This window comes from Hypanus sabinus, chromosome 8, assembly GCF_030144855.1.
Source record: "Hypanus sabinus isolate sHypSab1 chromosome 8, sHypSab1.hap1, whole genome shotgun sequence".
Taxonomy (NCBI): Eukaryota; Metazoa; Chordata; class Chondrichthyes; order Myliobatiformes; family Dasyatidae; genus Hypanus; species Hypanus sabinus.
In genome coordinates this window covers 47,708,855-47,724,981 of record NC_082713.1, presented here as the reverse complement: position 1 = coordinate 47,724,981, position 16,127 = coordinate 47,708,855, and the positions used below count along the sequence as shown (strand labels likewise).

Sequence of the window (16,127 nt, the reverse complement as noted above, 5' to 3'; positions counted from 1 at the left end):
TAGTTTCAAGCATGGTGATGGAGGATGTGTGCAGTGTGAAGACGGATTTTGACTTCACAGAATGTTTGATGGTCATTTCTCTGAATACAGCTGCCAGAAGCAGATTGGTAAGGAAAAGTTAAGTGGATTTATATTTTACATTGGTTATCTCACGAGCTGTTGCAAACACAACTGTCTATATCAATGCTGGTGTTTCCCACTTTTGCTGATGAATATTGAAGAATCTCAAACACAATACATTCCGCTCCCTTGCTTCTTCCATATGCTGTTCAATATGGAGGACCAAATTCACATTCAAGTTTAATGTCATTTCAACAATATGCATGTGTACCGCTAAACAATGTTCCTCTGGACCAAGGTGTATGTACACTGTATGTACAACTCACACACAACACAAAAAGTAACATATGAACATGAGCAAGTTTGCAGATGCTGGAAATCAAAATAACATACATAAATTAATGTCACACGTTAAGAAGTAAACAGTACAATATCGGTACTTCATACGTCGTGAGACCTGAGTGGTGGCAGTGAATTCAGTAGACTCTCGGCTGGGGGAAGCTGTTTTCCATCCTAACAATCCTTGTCCTAATGCTGGATACTGTACCTCCAGTCTGATGGTGGAGGTCAGAGGTTGTTAGATGGATGGGAGGGATCACTGCCAATGCTAGGAGCACTATGTATTTAAGTATCTCAGATGGGTGGAAAGAGACTCTGATGATCCTCTCCGCAGTCCTCACAATCCTTTGGAAGATCTTGAGGTCAGATGTTCTGCAATTCCCATGCCAGACAGTAATGCAGGCACTTATGCCCTGTAAAAGTTGGTTAAACGGACAGAGGATGGGGGGGGGGGGGGGGGAGACACTAGTGCTCAGTGTGATAGCGCTAGAGCTGTTGTTTACAGATTGACTGTAGCTTTTCTGTCAAGAAGTCTAAGATCCAATTACAGAGAGGTGCTGAGGCCCACTGAGGACAGCTTATCCAAAAACTTCTGAGAGATGATCATATTAAATGCCAAGCTGAAGTCGATAAACAGCATCCTGGCACATGAGGCACCATCTTCCGGGAAGGAAAGGGCAGAGTGGAGGGCATCATCAGTAAATAATTTGAACAATAAGCAAACTGGAAAGGGACTAATAGCAGGAAGATAAGATTTAATGTGGCCCACAACCAGCCGTTCAAAGCCCTTCATTATTGTTGAGGCCAGTGCCATTAAACAGAACTCATTAAGGCAGATCCTGTCACCCTCTTGGGCACCGGGATAATGGTGGCTACCTTGAAACCTGCAGGGACAGAGAGTTGTTGAAGATGTCTGTTAGAACCTCTGTTAACAGGGCTGCACATTACTGGCAACTGACCAGGTATGTTATCAGGGCCCCCAGCAATATGTGGGTTGACACTAGCTAAAGTCTTCCTCACATCATCTGTGACCAGACAGAATACCTGCAATTTGGGTGGTGGAATAGGGGAAATGACCTTCCTCACCAGCAAATTATCCCGTGCATCAAATTGTGTGTGAAAGACATTCAGCCTATCAGGATGAGAGCATCACTATTGTTGATGTGCAGGGTGAACTTGTAATCCATAATGGTCTGAATGCCCTGCCAGACATGCCTCTTGTCTCTGGTGTCATGGAAATGGTTGTACATTCTTTACAGGTTATCCCATTTTACTTTCCTGATGGCATAAGAAAGTGCAGCTCTGCTCTTGCTGATCTAAAAGCCATCTTATTCCCCAGTCAGAAGGCAAAATCCTGATGAATCAGCAGTGCTTGGACTATAGCTTCTGATTTGCCCTCACAGGATATGCTTAATAATAGTAACATCGTCAATGCACATTTCTAAGTTGCTCATCACAGATCACACATATTCATCAACGTTAATGTGATGGTTGTAGGTAGTCATCTCGCTGAACATTTTCCACTCTGTGTTTTCAAAACAGTCCCACAATGCTGAAGTTGCACCTTCTGACCAAATTTGTCTGACTGGTTTGATCAGTGGTCTGTATGGAGGAATTAGCTAAACAGCTAAGTGGTCAGAGTATCCAAAGTGCGGGAGGGGGGAGGGGGTTAAGAGCTGCTTTCTAAACACCACGGATATTTCTATAAACCAGGTCTAATGTGCACTCACTTCTGGAAGCAAAGACAACATGTTGATAGAATTTAGGCAGTGCTGCTTTCAAGTTAGCATGGTTGGAGATGCCAGCAACAATAAAGGAACCGTTGACCCATATATTAAGAAAGGATTGTGGGGTATAACTTGGGAGAGTATCTTATCCAATTTTTACCTGATTGCATGAGCTTTCATGGGGCCTATACTCCCCATTGAGAATGTCACAAGCTACTCCCTCCCGCCTGTAAGGAACAGTACAATCATCATTGCTGGTTTGCACAGCCAGAGTACAGAGCATACAAAGGAAATGTCCAGAAGATATGGCTGTTTGACTACGTCAGGATATTCTTGACTAATCTAAAGGTAGCCCTCTTAATTTTGTATTTGATGTTTATAATAGAGGACCTTACAAAGGCCAGCTAGGTTAGGAGACTTTGCTATGTCTGAATTTGGTGTCTAGAACAACATCAGATTCTCTGACTAGGCTATTTTTTTCTCTGCTTGGTTGTAACATTCATAGTACAACTAAGTGGCTTTCTAGACCACTTCAAAGTCAACTACATAAGCTAGACCAGGCTAAAGTAGTAACTTTTTAAAGTTAGTCAGCCAGGTGATAATTTCTAACAATCCAGGAGATTTAGTTATTATCACTGTTTAGATGAACTGTTGTTTAACTAAATTTGAGGTAACTAATTAAATTTAATTTCCACAGCTGCTGTGGTGAGATTCCTCATTATTTGTAAAATCATAGTTGAGAGCTTAACATTGAACCATACACATTGTATCAAAAGGGCAGGCAGGCCGAGGGGCTGAGGTGGATTTGTTGGTAAAAAAAAATGAAAACAAATCCTCAGAAAGAGACGGTATCAGATTGGAAGATGTGGGATCCTTGTGGGTAGAGTTAAGAAACTGCAAGGGTAAAAAACCTTGATGAGAGTTACATACGGACTTCCAAATAGTAGCCAGGATGCGGGCTATAAATTATAATGGGAGAAGGAAAAGGTATGTAAAAACATTAATGTTGCGATAATTGTGGAGGGGGGGGTTCAATATGCAGGTAGATTGGGAAAATCAGGTTGGTGCTGGACCTATCGAACACAAAGAACATACCACTACCTCCAGACTCATTCTCAGTGCATTAGTTATGTGCATTAGTACAAGTATTCAGCTTCTCAAATAATCGCACGAATTTCAAAATTATTATGAGCTGAAAGCAACTGTTCTTCACATCAACACCTATTACATAGGAACAAGGACCTTTTCATCTCACAATTAGTTATTTGTCATTGCTGTCCTGAACATGGTTACTCTGGGACATCCTTCAGTACATCACTCAAGTGAACATTCTTATTGTAGAACTATAAATGGTGAATATTAACCCATTTAACAATACAGAAGTTGCAGCTGAGAGCATATACGTATTCAGTTGAGTATCATTTTACTGAAGATTAGGCCAAATGGTTTCCAAAACAAGCATTAGGGTATCTGTAACTAAGACTAATTGCTTGGATCTCAAACATTGCTGGGTTGTGACAGTCAACACAGAAAAGAAGGCACTGTTCTTGGACATAAGTTACACCACGTCAAGAAACATATGAGAAATATCTGCACAAATCATGACTTTTGATGCTGCAATGCACCTTTAAAGAAATCAACCAAGTCTGAAGGTTCAAAATTACATTGAAATTAACTGTCGAAAAGAATGTGTTGTTAAAATCTTTACACTTGGTGTAAAACCAGAATCATAATCAGGTTTAATGTCATCAGCATATATCTTGAAATTTGTTAATTTGATGGTAGCAGTACAATGAAATACATGATAAATATAGAGAAAAAACTGAATTACAGTAAGTACATATCTATTAAAACATTAAGTTAAAATAGGTACAGCAAAAAAAAAACCAGAAATAAAAATGTAGTGAAGTAGTGTTCATGGGTTCAATGTCCATTTAGAAATCGGATGGCAGAGGGGAAGAAGCTGTTCCTGAATCGCTGAGTGTGTGACTTCAGGATTCTGTACCTCCTTCCCAAGGGCATGTCCTGGGTAGTGAAGGTCCTAAATGATGAATGCCACTCCTAAGGCACCATTCCTTGAAGATGTCTTAGATACTATGAAGGCTAGAGTCCATGATGGAGCTGACTAATTTTATAAGTTTCTGCAACTTACTTCAATCTTGTGTAGTAGCTCTCCCCACACCCCCCCCCATACCAGATGGTGATGCACCCAGTCAGAATGTTCTCCATAGTACACTTGTAGAAGTTTTTGAGTATTTTGTTGACAAACCAAATCTCCTCAAACTCCAAATTAAATATAACCACAGTCTGGCATTCTTTATAGCTGCATCAATATGTTTTATCCAGGTTAGGTCTTCAGAGATATTGACACACAGGAACTTGAAACTGCTCACTTGCCCCACTTCTGATCCCTCTACGAAGATTGCTTTGTGCTCCCCCGTCTTACCCTTCCTGAAGTCCACAATCAGCTCTTTGGTCTTGCTGATGTTGAGTGTAAGACTGTTGCTGCAACACCACTCAACTAACTGGAACATCTCACTCCTGTAGGTCCTTTCATCACCATCTGAAATTCTGCTAACAATGCTTGTATCATCTGCAAATTTATAGATGGCATTTGAGCTATGCCTAGCCACACAGTCATGGGTGTAGAGAGAGTAGTGCAGAGGTCTAAGCACACACCCCTGTGGTGAACCACTGTGTTGATTGTCAGCTATATAGACATATTACTTGCGATCCACACAGATTGTGGTCTTCTGGTTAGGAAGTCGAGGATCCAGTTACAGAGTGTGGTACAGAGGCCAAGGTTCTGTAGGTTTCCGATCAGGACTGTAGGATTGATGGGTGTTAAATGCTGTGCTATAGTCAATAGCAGCAATACAGTTTACAGACATGCAAGTAAATGACATTTTTCAAACAAAATCTGAACACTGTGTGGCAAAGGGGAAGTCTGGGGTAGGACACAGGAGAGCAGTTAGCCCATTGAGTCACATCATTCCCATTCCCATTCTCATACTTACTTCCTTACAATCTACTCCCTCTCCAACTTCTTGCCAATTCTCCAACACTAGTGCTAACTTACAACCACCAATAACACTAACAAACTGCACATCTTTGCTACGTAGTCGGAAACCATGCTATCGCAAAAAAGTGTAAGTCCCACGCTCAAAGCACAAGAGACTGATAGGAAGCTGGGTTGCTGCAATTGAGACACACTGCACTAACTGCAGTTCTAATGTTCAAATTGTGCATATGTCCAAAAACAGGTTGCAGATTGTACAAGAGGCTTTTCAAATCTGTATTCCTCACTTAACATCTGAACCACCAGGTATTTTATTACAAAACAATAGCCTCTATTGAAAAATATCAGCATATAGATTAGACAATTTTGCCCAGCTATGAGACTCACAATTCTCTTTGCAGTTGAATTACAAATGAACTAATGCAATTGTTTGCAACCACTAATAACTGTGGAACCATAGTATAGTAGCAAATTCTTAAACACCTACAGTAAAAATCATTTTTTCATTTGTACTTCAGAAGCTCAGATAGACAAACTTGCTTATGAAATTCTCTTGATTCAGTTGTTAAAGAAAACATGAGTGGAACAATTGATTCCCTGCTACGATTTGTATAAACGTATTATAAACTAGTGATAGTGATAATCAGAAAAGAAATATTATTCATATACAATTGAAAATACAACAAATTATTTAAAGTTGCTTAAATCATCACATTTATTTAAAATGGAAAAAAAAGCCCTATTCTATCATTTATAGTAGCTATGTTATGTAAAATGTATCGGCATAAGTTACAATCTTATGCTATTTACTAATTTGGAGGATTAAATCAAAGTAATTTCAGTACACTGTTGAATTATTTAAACCCAACTTGAACGCTCATCCAGGACAAATGTCATAGCTTAATCAAGCTCTTGCTTGAATAAAATGTGATTTATTTGCATAGTTTTAATATAACCATTGTTTATCATGGATAATTTATTAAAAAAAAAGTTTTCAAACCTAATTTGAAACTAATTTGGAAACCACATTAATGTGAGCTTATTGTGGTTGCACTATGCAGCATTAAATGTGTGATTTGTGCAGAGCTTCACTGCACCACTGCAGCAAAACAAATTTCACATTATAAAAGTCAGTGATAATAAACCTAATTCTGATTCTTGCATAGGTCTTGAAAGGAGCCAATATAAGGTAAAGATGCTCATTCAGACCATGCTTTTTCCATAATGGTTCAATTAGGATATAACTCTTCTCCTGATAAAGGATTCAAGTTTGCAGTTTCACATACAAAATAAAGGAGCTGAATCTACCATAGGCTATATTAAAGATTACTTCTTAATTTACACAATTTCTTACCATGGCACTCTCTTGTTCCAATGACTTTGATCTCCTTCTTTCCAGACTTTGATCACTAATAGAAAACATTGCACATCACATTGAAAATATTTTAAGTAACTATCCAAGACACACCTGCAGTTTTTATCTTTTTGTTCTGCATCAGCTATAGTTTGAAGTAACTAAGATGTAAGACAAATTAAAACTGTTTACATAAACACTGTTTAGTATTTGAGGGCTTTAGAATGAGGGCTTATAGAAATAGGGGATAGGTCACTAGCTTTGATGAAATGACATTTTCTCCCACACAATCAGATGCTACCCAACCTGAAGAGTGCTTCTAACAACCTATATTTTTATTTAGATTTAAATGAAAAGTAGGATGGAGAATTTGAGTATTTTGTATATTTAATAATTCCTGAAGCAAATGCACTGCCATCACTTTAAATGAGTGGCTGGATTATAATAAGAATAATGGGAACATCTTAGATAAGATGCCAATATGGATTGATTGGGTCAAACAGTTTATTTTCCTCATAACGATACTTAACTATTTTTTAGATGTTTTTTCATAACTGGGTGTAATCTCATCATCATTTTCTTCCGGCTCCTCTGGTATAGAACAATCTCTAAAAAGAAACAAAAAGTTCATATGTTAGTACTTTGTCATCATACCTTTCTCCCAGTAGAACTGAAATGAACACTTTATTCATTTAACAAATATACCTAGGAACTATAATGTGAAGTCATCTATGTTACCAGGTTCAAAGAATTATATCATTTGATCTATATTAGATTGTGCCACATCTAGTCTATTGGAATTTACAACAATGTTGGCACCTCCCCAAAACCTCATCCCAATAGTGAAGCATGGTGGAAGGAACATCATGGTTTGTGGATGCTTTGCAACCTCAGGGCCTGGACAACTTGCAATTGTTGAGGGAACAATGAATTCAAGATTGCATCAACACATTTTATAGGTGAATGTCAGGGTAGCAGTCCATCACTTGAACCTTAACAGAAGTTGGATGATGCAACATGGCAATGTTCCAAAAAACAACAGTAAATCAACAACAGAATAGTTAAAAAAAAGATTCGTGTTTTGCAATGGCAGAGTTAGAGTCCAGACCTTAATCCTACTGAGATGCTGTGGCATGACCTCAAGAAGGATGGCCGTGCAACATATTCCAGAAAAATTGATGAACTGAAAGTTTTCTATGGAGGAATAGCCTAAAATCTTTCCTTGCCATTGTGCAAGTTGGATCAGCGGCTACTGGAGTCATTTGGTGGAGGTTATTGCTACAGGAGGTTGTACCAGTTATTAAATGCAAGGATTCACATAGCTTTTTCAGCCTGGACTGTGAATGATTAAACAATGTGTTCAATAAAGACATGAAAAGTACAACTGTAAGTGTGTTATTAGTTTAGGCAGATTATGTTTGTCTATTATTGTGACTTAGATGAAGATCAGACCATATTTTATGACTAAGTAATACAGAAAACCAGATAAATCCAATGGTTCACAAACTTTATTCTTGCAACTGTATGTGTACAGTGGTGCTAGAGAGTTTGTGAATCCTTTAGAATTTTCTCTATTTCTGCATAAATATAACCTAAAATGTGATCAGATCTTCATGCAAGTCCTGAAATTAGATAAAGGGAACCCAATTAAATAAATAACACAAAACATTATACTTATTCATTTGTTTATTGAGAAAAATGATCCAATATTACACGTATTTGTTGAAAAAAGTATGCGAAACACTAGGATTTATCAGTTCATTTAAAGGGGAAATTAGAGATAGATATTTCAATCAATCGGATAACAACCAGGTATGAGTGTGAGAGGCCCTGTCCTATTTATAAAGGACATGAACCTCGGTCTTCAGTATTAAAGTTTGATCATCATCATACAGGTTTTTGCCTGTGTTCCATTTCTCGATCAAAGGAGATCTTTGAAGACCTCAGAAAAAATGTTGTTGATGCTCACCAGGCTAGAAAAGGATACAAAACTATTTCTAAAGAGTTTGGGCTCCGCCAACCCAGTCAGGCTGATGGTGTACAAATAGAGGAAATTCAACACCGTTGTTACTCTCCCCAGGGGTGGTTGGCCAACAAAAATCACTCCAAGAGTAAGGTGTGTAATTTCCAAAAGTCACAATGAACCCTAGGATAACATCTAGGGAGCTACAGGCAGCTCTTGCATTAGCTAATGTCAATGTTTATGAGTCTACCATCAAGCAAACACTGAACAACAGTTGTATCCATGGCAGGATTGCAAGGAGAAAAGCATTACTCTCCACAAAGAACATTGCAGCCCATCTAAAATTTGCTGAAGACCACATGGACAAGCCAGAAGGCTATTGAAAGAATGTTCTGTAGACGGATGAGTCCAAAATAGAACTTCTTGGCTTAAATGAGAAGCATTATGTTTGGCAAAAAGCAAACATCCAATCCTCATCCCATCTGCGATACATGATGCTGACAGTGTCATGGTTTGGGCCTGCTTTGTTGCCTCGGGACCAGACAGCTTGCCATCATTGATGGAACTATGAATTCTGAATTGTGCCAACAAGCTCTACAGAAAATTGTCAGGGTATCTGTCTGTGAACTGAAGCTCACAAGAAAGTGAGTCATGCAGCAAAATAATGAACCTAAACACACAAGTCAGTCAACCAAAGAAATTTTCACGTTCTGGAATGGCTGAGTCAGACTCATTGACAATCCTATAGAAATATTGTGCAAGAACCTGAAACAAGCAGCGCTGCAAGAAGGGTCACCAGCATACCAGAGTTGATGCAGTTTTGTAGGGAGGAATGGTCTAAAATTCTTCCAAGCTGACGTGTAGGACTGATCAACTCTTCCCAGAAATGTCTGGTTGAAGTTACCGCTGTACAAGGGGGACACACCAGTTACTGAAAGCAAAGATTCACACACTTTTTCCAACAAATACATGGAATATTGGATTATTTTTCTCAATAAATAATTAAGTATAACATTTTATTGTTTTATTTATTTAATTGAGTTCTCCTTATCTAGTTTCAGGACTTAAGTGAAGATCTGATCATTTTTTAGGTCATATTTATGCAGAAACAGAGAAAATTCTGAAGGGTTCACAAATTTTCTAGCACCTCTGTAACTGTGCACATTGCACAGCACCAGACTTAACCAGAACCTCATTAATCTAATGTAACTACCAGAAAGGACAATGCAAATAACTGTTAATTGGTTTACTATTGCCGCATATACCAAGATATTGTGAAAATCTTCATTTTGAATGCCAAAGGAAAAGCAATAACAGAATGCAGAACATAGTGTTACAGTTACAGAGGAAGTGTAGTGAAGGCAGACAACAAGGGTAGATTGTGAGTCAGGAATCTATCCTACCATACAAGATAAAAGTTAAGTTTTCAGAAGAATAAGGAAATCTTATAGAAATACATAAAATTATTAAAGGTAATAATGAGAGAAAGGCAGGAAAGTTGTTTGCACTGGTAGGTGAGACTAGAACTAGTGGACAGTCTCAAATTCGGCAGGGTAGATTGAGGATGTAGATGAGAAGGAACTGTTTTTCCCAGAGACTGGTGAAGCTGTGGGATTCTCTGCCCATGGAAAATAGTAGAAGCCGCATCATCAAATATACTTAACTCACAGTTAGGTTAAGTTTTTATCTATAAGGGAGTTAAAGGTTATGGGGAAAAGGCAAGTCACAGCCAGATCAGCCACGATCTTATTGAATTGTGGAGCAGGCTCGCCAGGCCAGAAGGCTACTCTTGCTCCTGCTTATAATGTTCTTACAATAAGAGATGTAATCAAAGCTCAGTCATCTTTGAATATCCTGCTCAGAATAGTGGTGGCTAATGAAATAACTTAGTCAAGATCCTTATCCTTAATGTAAGCACAATAAAACAAAACTGAAGCAGCTCCAGCCAGGATTGCCAAGTGATGAACCAGCTTAGCTTTCTTTTGGGATACACACCTTCACAAATCTGAATCATCAGGCAATTCAATTTCTGTGTAATCAGGAAACAGCTGAAAGCATTTGAATCAGCAGAGCCTAGGGGGCTGACAACTTTCCTACCTTCTTCTTCTTCTTCTTCGGTTGTCCATCAGAATCCGATGTCAGCGTCCACTCTTTTAACAGTAAGATCTTTGATGAATATACAGTCCTATCCTGGACCCACAAGTTCTAATGCAGGTGGGACATGTATATGTGGTAGTGGTGGTAGTGATGGCAACCATGGCTTCATTTCTCCTGGCTCTCTTCTGCTGGCTTCTAGTTGTTCTTTCCAACTCCAGAATACAAACCTTGTCCCTACACAGCTGTCGCCAAGTGTTAGTCAGCAGCAACATCCTCCAGGTCCTCAGGTTTGATCTTGCACTTCCTTAAAACATTCTTCATCTGATCCTTATAGCGCTTCTTTGGCCCTCCAGCCGAGCGTCGACCATGATGTAGCTGGCCATTTAACACTCTGGGGGTAGCCGATACGGGGGCATCCTTATCATGTGCCCTAGCCACTGCAGCCGACGCTGGGTGATCATAGCCTCAATACTGCTGCAGTTGGTCTTTACAAGTATTTCAGATTGAGGCACTCGCTCATGCCAAGTAATTCCCAGGATGTGCTGAAGGCAGCTTATGTGGAAATGCTCCAAGGACTTGATGTGACAGCTGTAGGTTACCCAAGCTTCACAGCTATAAAGGAGGGTGGTAACATAGACCACTTGGTATATGGCGACCTTTGTGGAGGGACGAAGGCTCCTGTTCTGAAAGACTCTACGCCAAAGTCTCCCAAAGGCAGCTGATGCCTGTTTAATGCGGCTCTGGATGTCGTTGTCAATGCTGCTATCCTCAGAGAGAACACTCCCCAGATATTTGAAAGATAGCACTACTGACAGCTTTTCATCACCAAGTGAAGGCAGGTAGGGTGGGTGGGACACTGGTACTCCACTGGCAAACTACTTTTGTCTTGGTGGTATTGACAGTCAGCCCCATCCTGCTGTACGCTCTCATCGCCACAGCAAAGACAGTCTGAAGATCCTATGGAGTATAGGCCACAAGAGCACAGTCATCTGCATGCTGCAGCACCAGGACCCATTCTCTATGGAGTTTGGTGGTTGCATGGAGCCTCCTGATGTTAGAGTTTGTTATCTAATCTGACATCCTCTGCCACACTGCTGCTGCCCTCAACCTCGTTGTGGAGAAGCTTGGTAACACACAAAAGGAAGATGTTAAAGAGCACTGGTGCTAGCACACACCCCTGCCTCACCCCTGTGTGTACAAGGAAGGGCTTGGACTCTTGTCCTCCTATTGTCACCCGAGCAGTCATCCCATCGTGGAACTGGCGGAGGATGTTAAAAAATTTATTCGGACACCCAAACCTGAGGAGGACTTCGCATAAGAGTTCTCTTTGCACAGTGTCAAATTTTTTGGAGAGGTTGACAAAGGCCATAAACAGGTCTTGATATTGCTCCCTGCACTTTTCCTGAAGCTGCCAGGTTGTGAAGATCATGTTGATCGTGCTCCTGTTCTTCCTAAATCCACACTGCGATTCAGGCAGCATTGACTCGGTGATGTTGCTGATGAGCCTCTGAAGCATCACCTTAGCCAGGACGTCTCCAGCAACAGAAAGGAGTGATATGCCCCTACTAATGCCGCAGATGGCCTTGTCACCCTTGTTCTTATAAACGACAATGATGTTTGCATTTCTCCATTGCTGTGGGATGTTCTCATCAGTCCAGGCCTTGGTGATGTACCGTGTTACGAAATCCTGTAACTGGATCACTTACCAGCAAAGATAGAGAGGTCCGTTGAAGTCTGATGGTACTATTTTTAAAAGTCTTTATTTAGAAAGAGGCACAAAAATAAGATTAATACAAACATTCAGATAATATACGTCGTCACTACCCAATCTAAAAGCGCGGGTCTAATAATAACCATCAATAAGAAACAGCTCCATCGTTTGTCTAGGGGATAATATATTGTCCGATGGAAATATAAAAGTCACTCAGTTCCTGCAGGCTTCAGCCTTTGGGGACCGCTGGGTTTTCACTTGTTAGAGAGAGAGAGAGAGATTGGTGAGAAAAGAAACTTGCCCGGGTCTTTTATGAAGCAAATCCGTTGAATCAGGGGAGCGGGCTTCCCCGTTGTTAGCTAAAAGCTGGTTTCCGTGATTCCAGCCATCGAATCCAATGCACGTGGCTTCCTTCAAATGGTTTCCCGCTACTACGGGATCGTTAGCGTTTCTTCTGGTGCGTCTGAAGGGGTTGTTCCCCCAGACCCTCTTTTATACTTCCTCACGGGGTCTCAGATGTCAATCAGGTTGGAATGATGCAATCTCTCTCTCAACCAGCCCACTTTGCCCGAGGGCTTGCACGTAGCATAGTCCCCAATCGACAACCGTGGTCTCCAGGAGACAATGGTCAATGTCACGTTTTTTTGCATCGCTGGGGGGAACGAGGCATTCGACACGTCTCTCTCCCATTTCCTGGGTCTACTGACCGCCCCCCCCAACTAGTGCTCTTGCAATTCTCACAAAGGAGGGGGCTGTGGACATAACAACTGGTAGAGGGTGCCCATATACATGTACCTTCCATTCTTCAGTAACTCAGCAGGGATATTGTCAATGCCAGAGGACTTATTGTTCTTAAGGGAATGGACAGCTGATAGAACTTCCTGGAAGGTGGGTGGTAGACTGAGGTCGTGGATAGGAGGAAATTCAGGCAGTTCATCCAGGATGGTGGCATCTGCGTCAGAATCCTGATTAAGCAGTGTGTTAAAATGTTCAACCCACCTCAGCAGAATGGTATTCTAACTCTTCAGATTCTTTCCTACCATAATGCCAAAAACATGTCAAAATTATGGCATTTTACCTGACCGTGGAAAGCTGAACCAATTTAGAAAACAGTTATCTTAAAGAGCCAACAGTATTTATATCTGGATCATCTTCATACTCCACAAAGCCTTTCTGCCATCTAGCAGGGAGAACCCATTTCAATGACCAATTAGTGAAATCCTGATCAACATAATTTAGCAGCACCATGACCACTTTGTGCTAAAGTGGGTTTTGTTTGTGTGTTCTGATTGTGTTTTCTTGGAAAAACTGTGTACAATTTATGTTCAATTTACATTTTCCCTGTGAATGCTACTTATATGATGCTGTGTGCCTGTGATTTTCTTTGCACAAGCACAATAAACTTGACTTTTTAGTCTGACTAGCTGATATTCCTTCACGCCAAACATTCATCTCCTCTGCCAAAGTTCTGCAGGGTATACCATTACAACATAAATCATGGTCATTTTCAAATTACCATTGCTTCTTTAGTTTCCTAAGGCACCTGTCACCTTGAGGGACAAGGGTAGCACAACTATCTACAAATTAGGTAGGCAAAAGAGGGGCTGCCCAAGTTACACTTTAGGTCACACACCATCCTGACTTTGAAAATCTCAGCCAATCTTTTAACATAACTGGATCAAAATCCTAAAAATTCCTGATAGCATAACAGCATAATGCGGGTTGGAGTGATTTAAGAAGCTTGCTTATCATTAACTCTGAGTTAAGTAATATACGATGGCTTTGTCAAAAAGGTCGACATCCTATTAATGAAGCAGCAATATAGGGTGCCCTGATGTAACTTTCCAGCTTCAGGCAGAATCAATATTGTGTAACCAGCAGTCGTCCAGCTGGCAACAAGCCCAAGGAAAAGTGCTTGGATAGTACAAATTGCATGCTTCAATCATCCGTCTTAAAATGCAAATGAGATGATATGTACTTCACATGTCCCCAGCTCACCTACTTATCACTTGAACTTAGGACATCAGACGTGTTATCAAACTAGTGCAGATATTCACCCACTATTTACATCAGACCCTCTAAAGCAATATGAAGATCTTTTTTTAAATAATTCAAATAATAAATAGTTTTCTCAATGTAATCTTATTTATTTAAAATGTAGCATGCTTAACAATTAGATTTAAAAGATCCAGGTCTGCATACAGTACCAAATCTTCCTTACCTGAATTTGGGGTCAGGATTCATATTACAGTACCAGTTTTCTGGTAATGATTCTGGGTCGACTTCTGGTGGTAATTTGCGCCATTTCATGCATGTCTCACACTGAACCCAAGCCTGGTCAGGAGCAGTTCTGAAAGGATAACCAACAGAATAAAATAAACAAATGTATTTTTTCAAATATCCTTGTAAAAAGCTTATAATCAAATCAAACATAGAATATAATTGGGATCAAAAGGCACTGGTACAAGTATTATAAGCCTCATTGGCAGCAATAAAAATTAATAAAGATAGGGGGTGTTTTGGTGAATTCCACATATTAGGATGGAAACTTTATGTTAAAGTGACTATACACACAGATTGAAAGAAATGTGTTAATGGATTTACTTGCACTATCTTTTATACCCTCCATTCAGCATTTCTGCCTCAGGATAATCAGTAAATGTTGAGAGGTATCATCTGTTTTCCACAAGGTTTCCCACCCAGTTTTCACAGTTAACTGAAATGCTTCATATCTCACCAATCCAAAAAAATGTGGCATAAAGTTGATAGGGTCATGAAGGATTGACTGTTAGGGCACATTGAAATTGAAAACTGAATGGGAGCCAAAAGATCTCTTACTGTAACTCTTCTATCAACTCAGTGTTATCTGCTTCCTCCTGTTTTTTTTTGATTTTCTTTTCCTTCCAGTAATCATTCAGCTTCTGCCCCAGTGCCTGAAGAGTCAACCTGAAAAGTAATAACCAGTAGTTTTTAAGATGCAGTATTGTTTAAAAACAAAACATCAGCAATCCATAGATGCTTTAGCACTTTCATAAGTAACTTGCAATTTCATGACAATGTGAATCTTGGTGGGATTAGCAAGAGCAGCTGACGATCAAAATGATAGTAGACTCCTTATTGAACATCCTTTACAATTAAATCAGTTGCAGGGTTTGTATTTCTGTAGGAGTTGTAAGACTGATCCATTAAACTCCAGACTAACAGGTTAAAAACAAAGACATTTGCCAGGAGCTTCTGCTGCTTTTGTTATAGCAGCTCAATGGAAATAGTTTCTCTCTGGAATATTTTTCTTTAGTGTCTAAGATGCTTAAGAATTGCCATTTAAGGTACTGCTCATCTTGCCACACCTTGTTCAGGAAGTATGTGAAGAACGCACAATACAGTCGGCCCTCCTTACCCACAAGTTCCGCATGCGCAAATTCAACCAACCGCAAATTGAGAAAACCCGCAAGTGCTCTTCCAGCACTTGTTGTTCAAGCATGTACAGACTTTTTATTATCCCCTAAACAATGCAGTATAACAACTATTTTACATAGCATTTACATTGTATTAGATATTATAAGTAACTCAGAGATTATTTAAAGTATACGGGAGGATGCGTGTAAGTTATCGTGGATCGGGATCAAAAAAAAATCGGAAGTTCTCTTACTAAGTAAGTCGGAACAGGTACATCCAGTATTATTTAGCGTCAGTTAGTCGAATGTTTGTCTTAGTATATAGTATATATTTTACCTTTCTATGCATATAAAACACTTAGCAACATGTCAGCGCCGGGCTCGGGAACAGAAGTTCCCAAGTTCGATCCAGTCAGATCGCTCCTGAGCAGGCTCTCCATCCGTGCCTGGTTGATGTGGAGA

The 16,127-nt window shown here is 39.9% G+C and overlaps 1 protein-coding gene and 1 long non-coding RNA gene across 2 annotated transcripts in view; one reads left to right on the top strand and one right to left on the bottom strand.

Annotated features, from left to right (window-relative positions):
• The window catches only part of LOC132398114 (MORC family CW-type zinc finger protein 3-like), a 140,526-nt gene that overhangs the window by 22,337 nt on the left and 102,062 nt on the right, over nt 1-16,127 (bottom strand). Inside the window, exons 10-13 of the mRNA XM_059977112.1 lie at nt 15,109-15,216; nt 14,492-14,620; nt 7,030-7,107; nt 6,500-6,554 (exon numbers count right to left, since the gene is read on the bottom strand). Coding sequence (XP_059833095.1) covers nt 6,500-6,554; nt 7,030-7,107; nt 14,492-14,620; nt 15,109-15,216 — 370 coding nt within the window. The remainder of the gene's footprint in view (nt 1-6,499; nt 6,555-7,029; nt 7,108-14,491; nt 14,621-15,108; nt 15,217-16,127) is intronic.
• Nucleotides 1-16,127, top strand: part of LOC132398115 (uncharacterized) — a 77,859-nt gene that overhangs the window by 48,244 nt on the left and 13,488 nt on the right. The gene's annotated exons all lie outside the window — the stretch shown is intronic.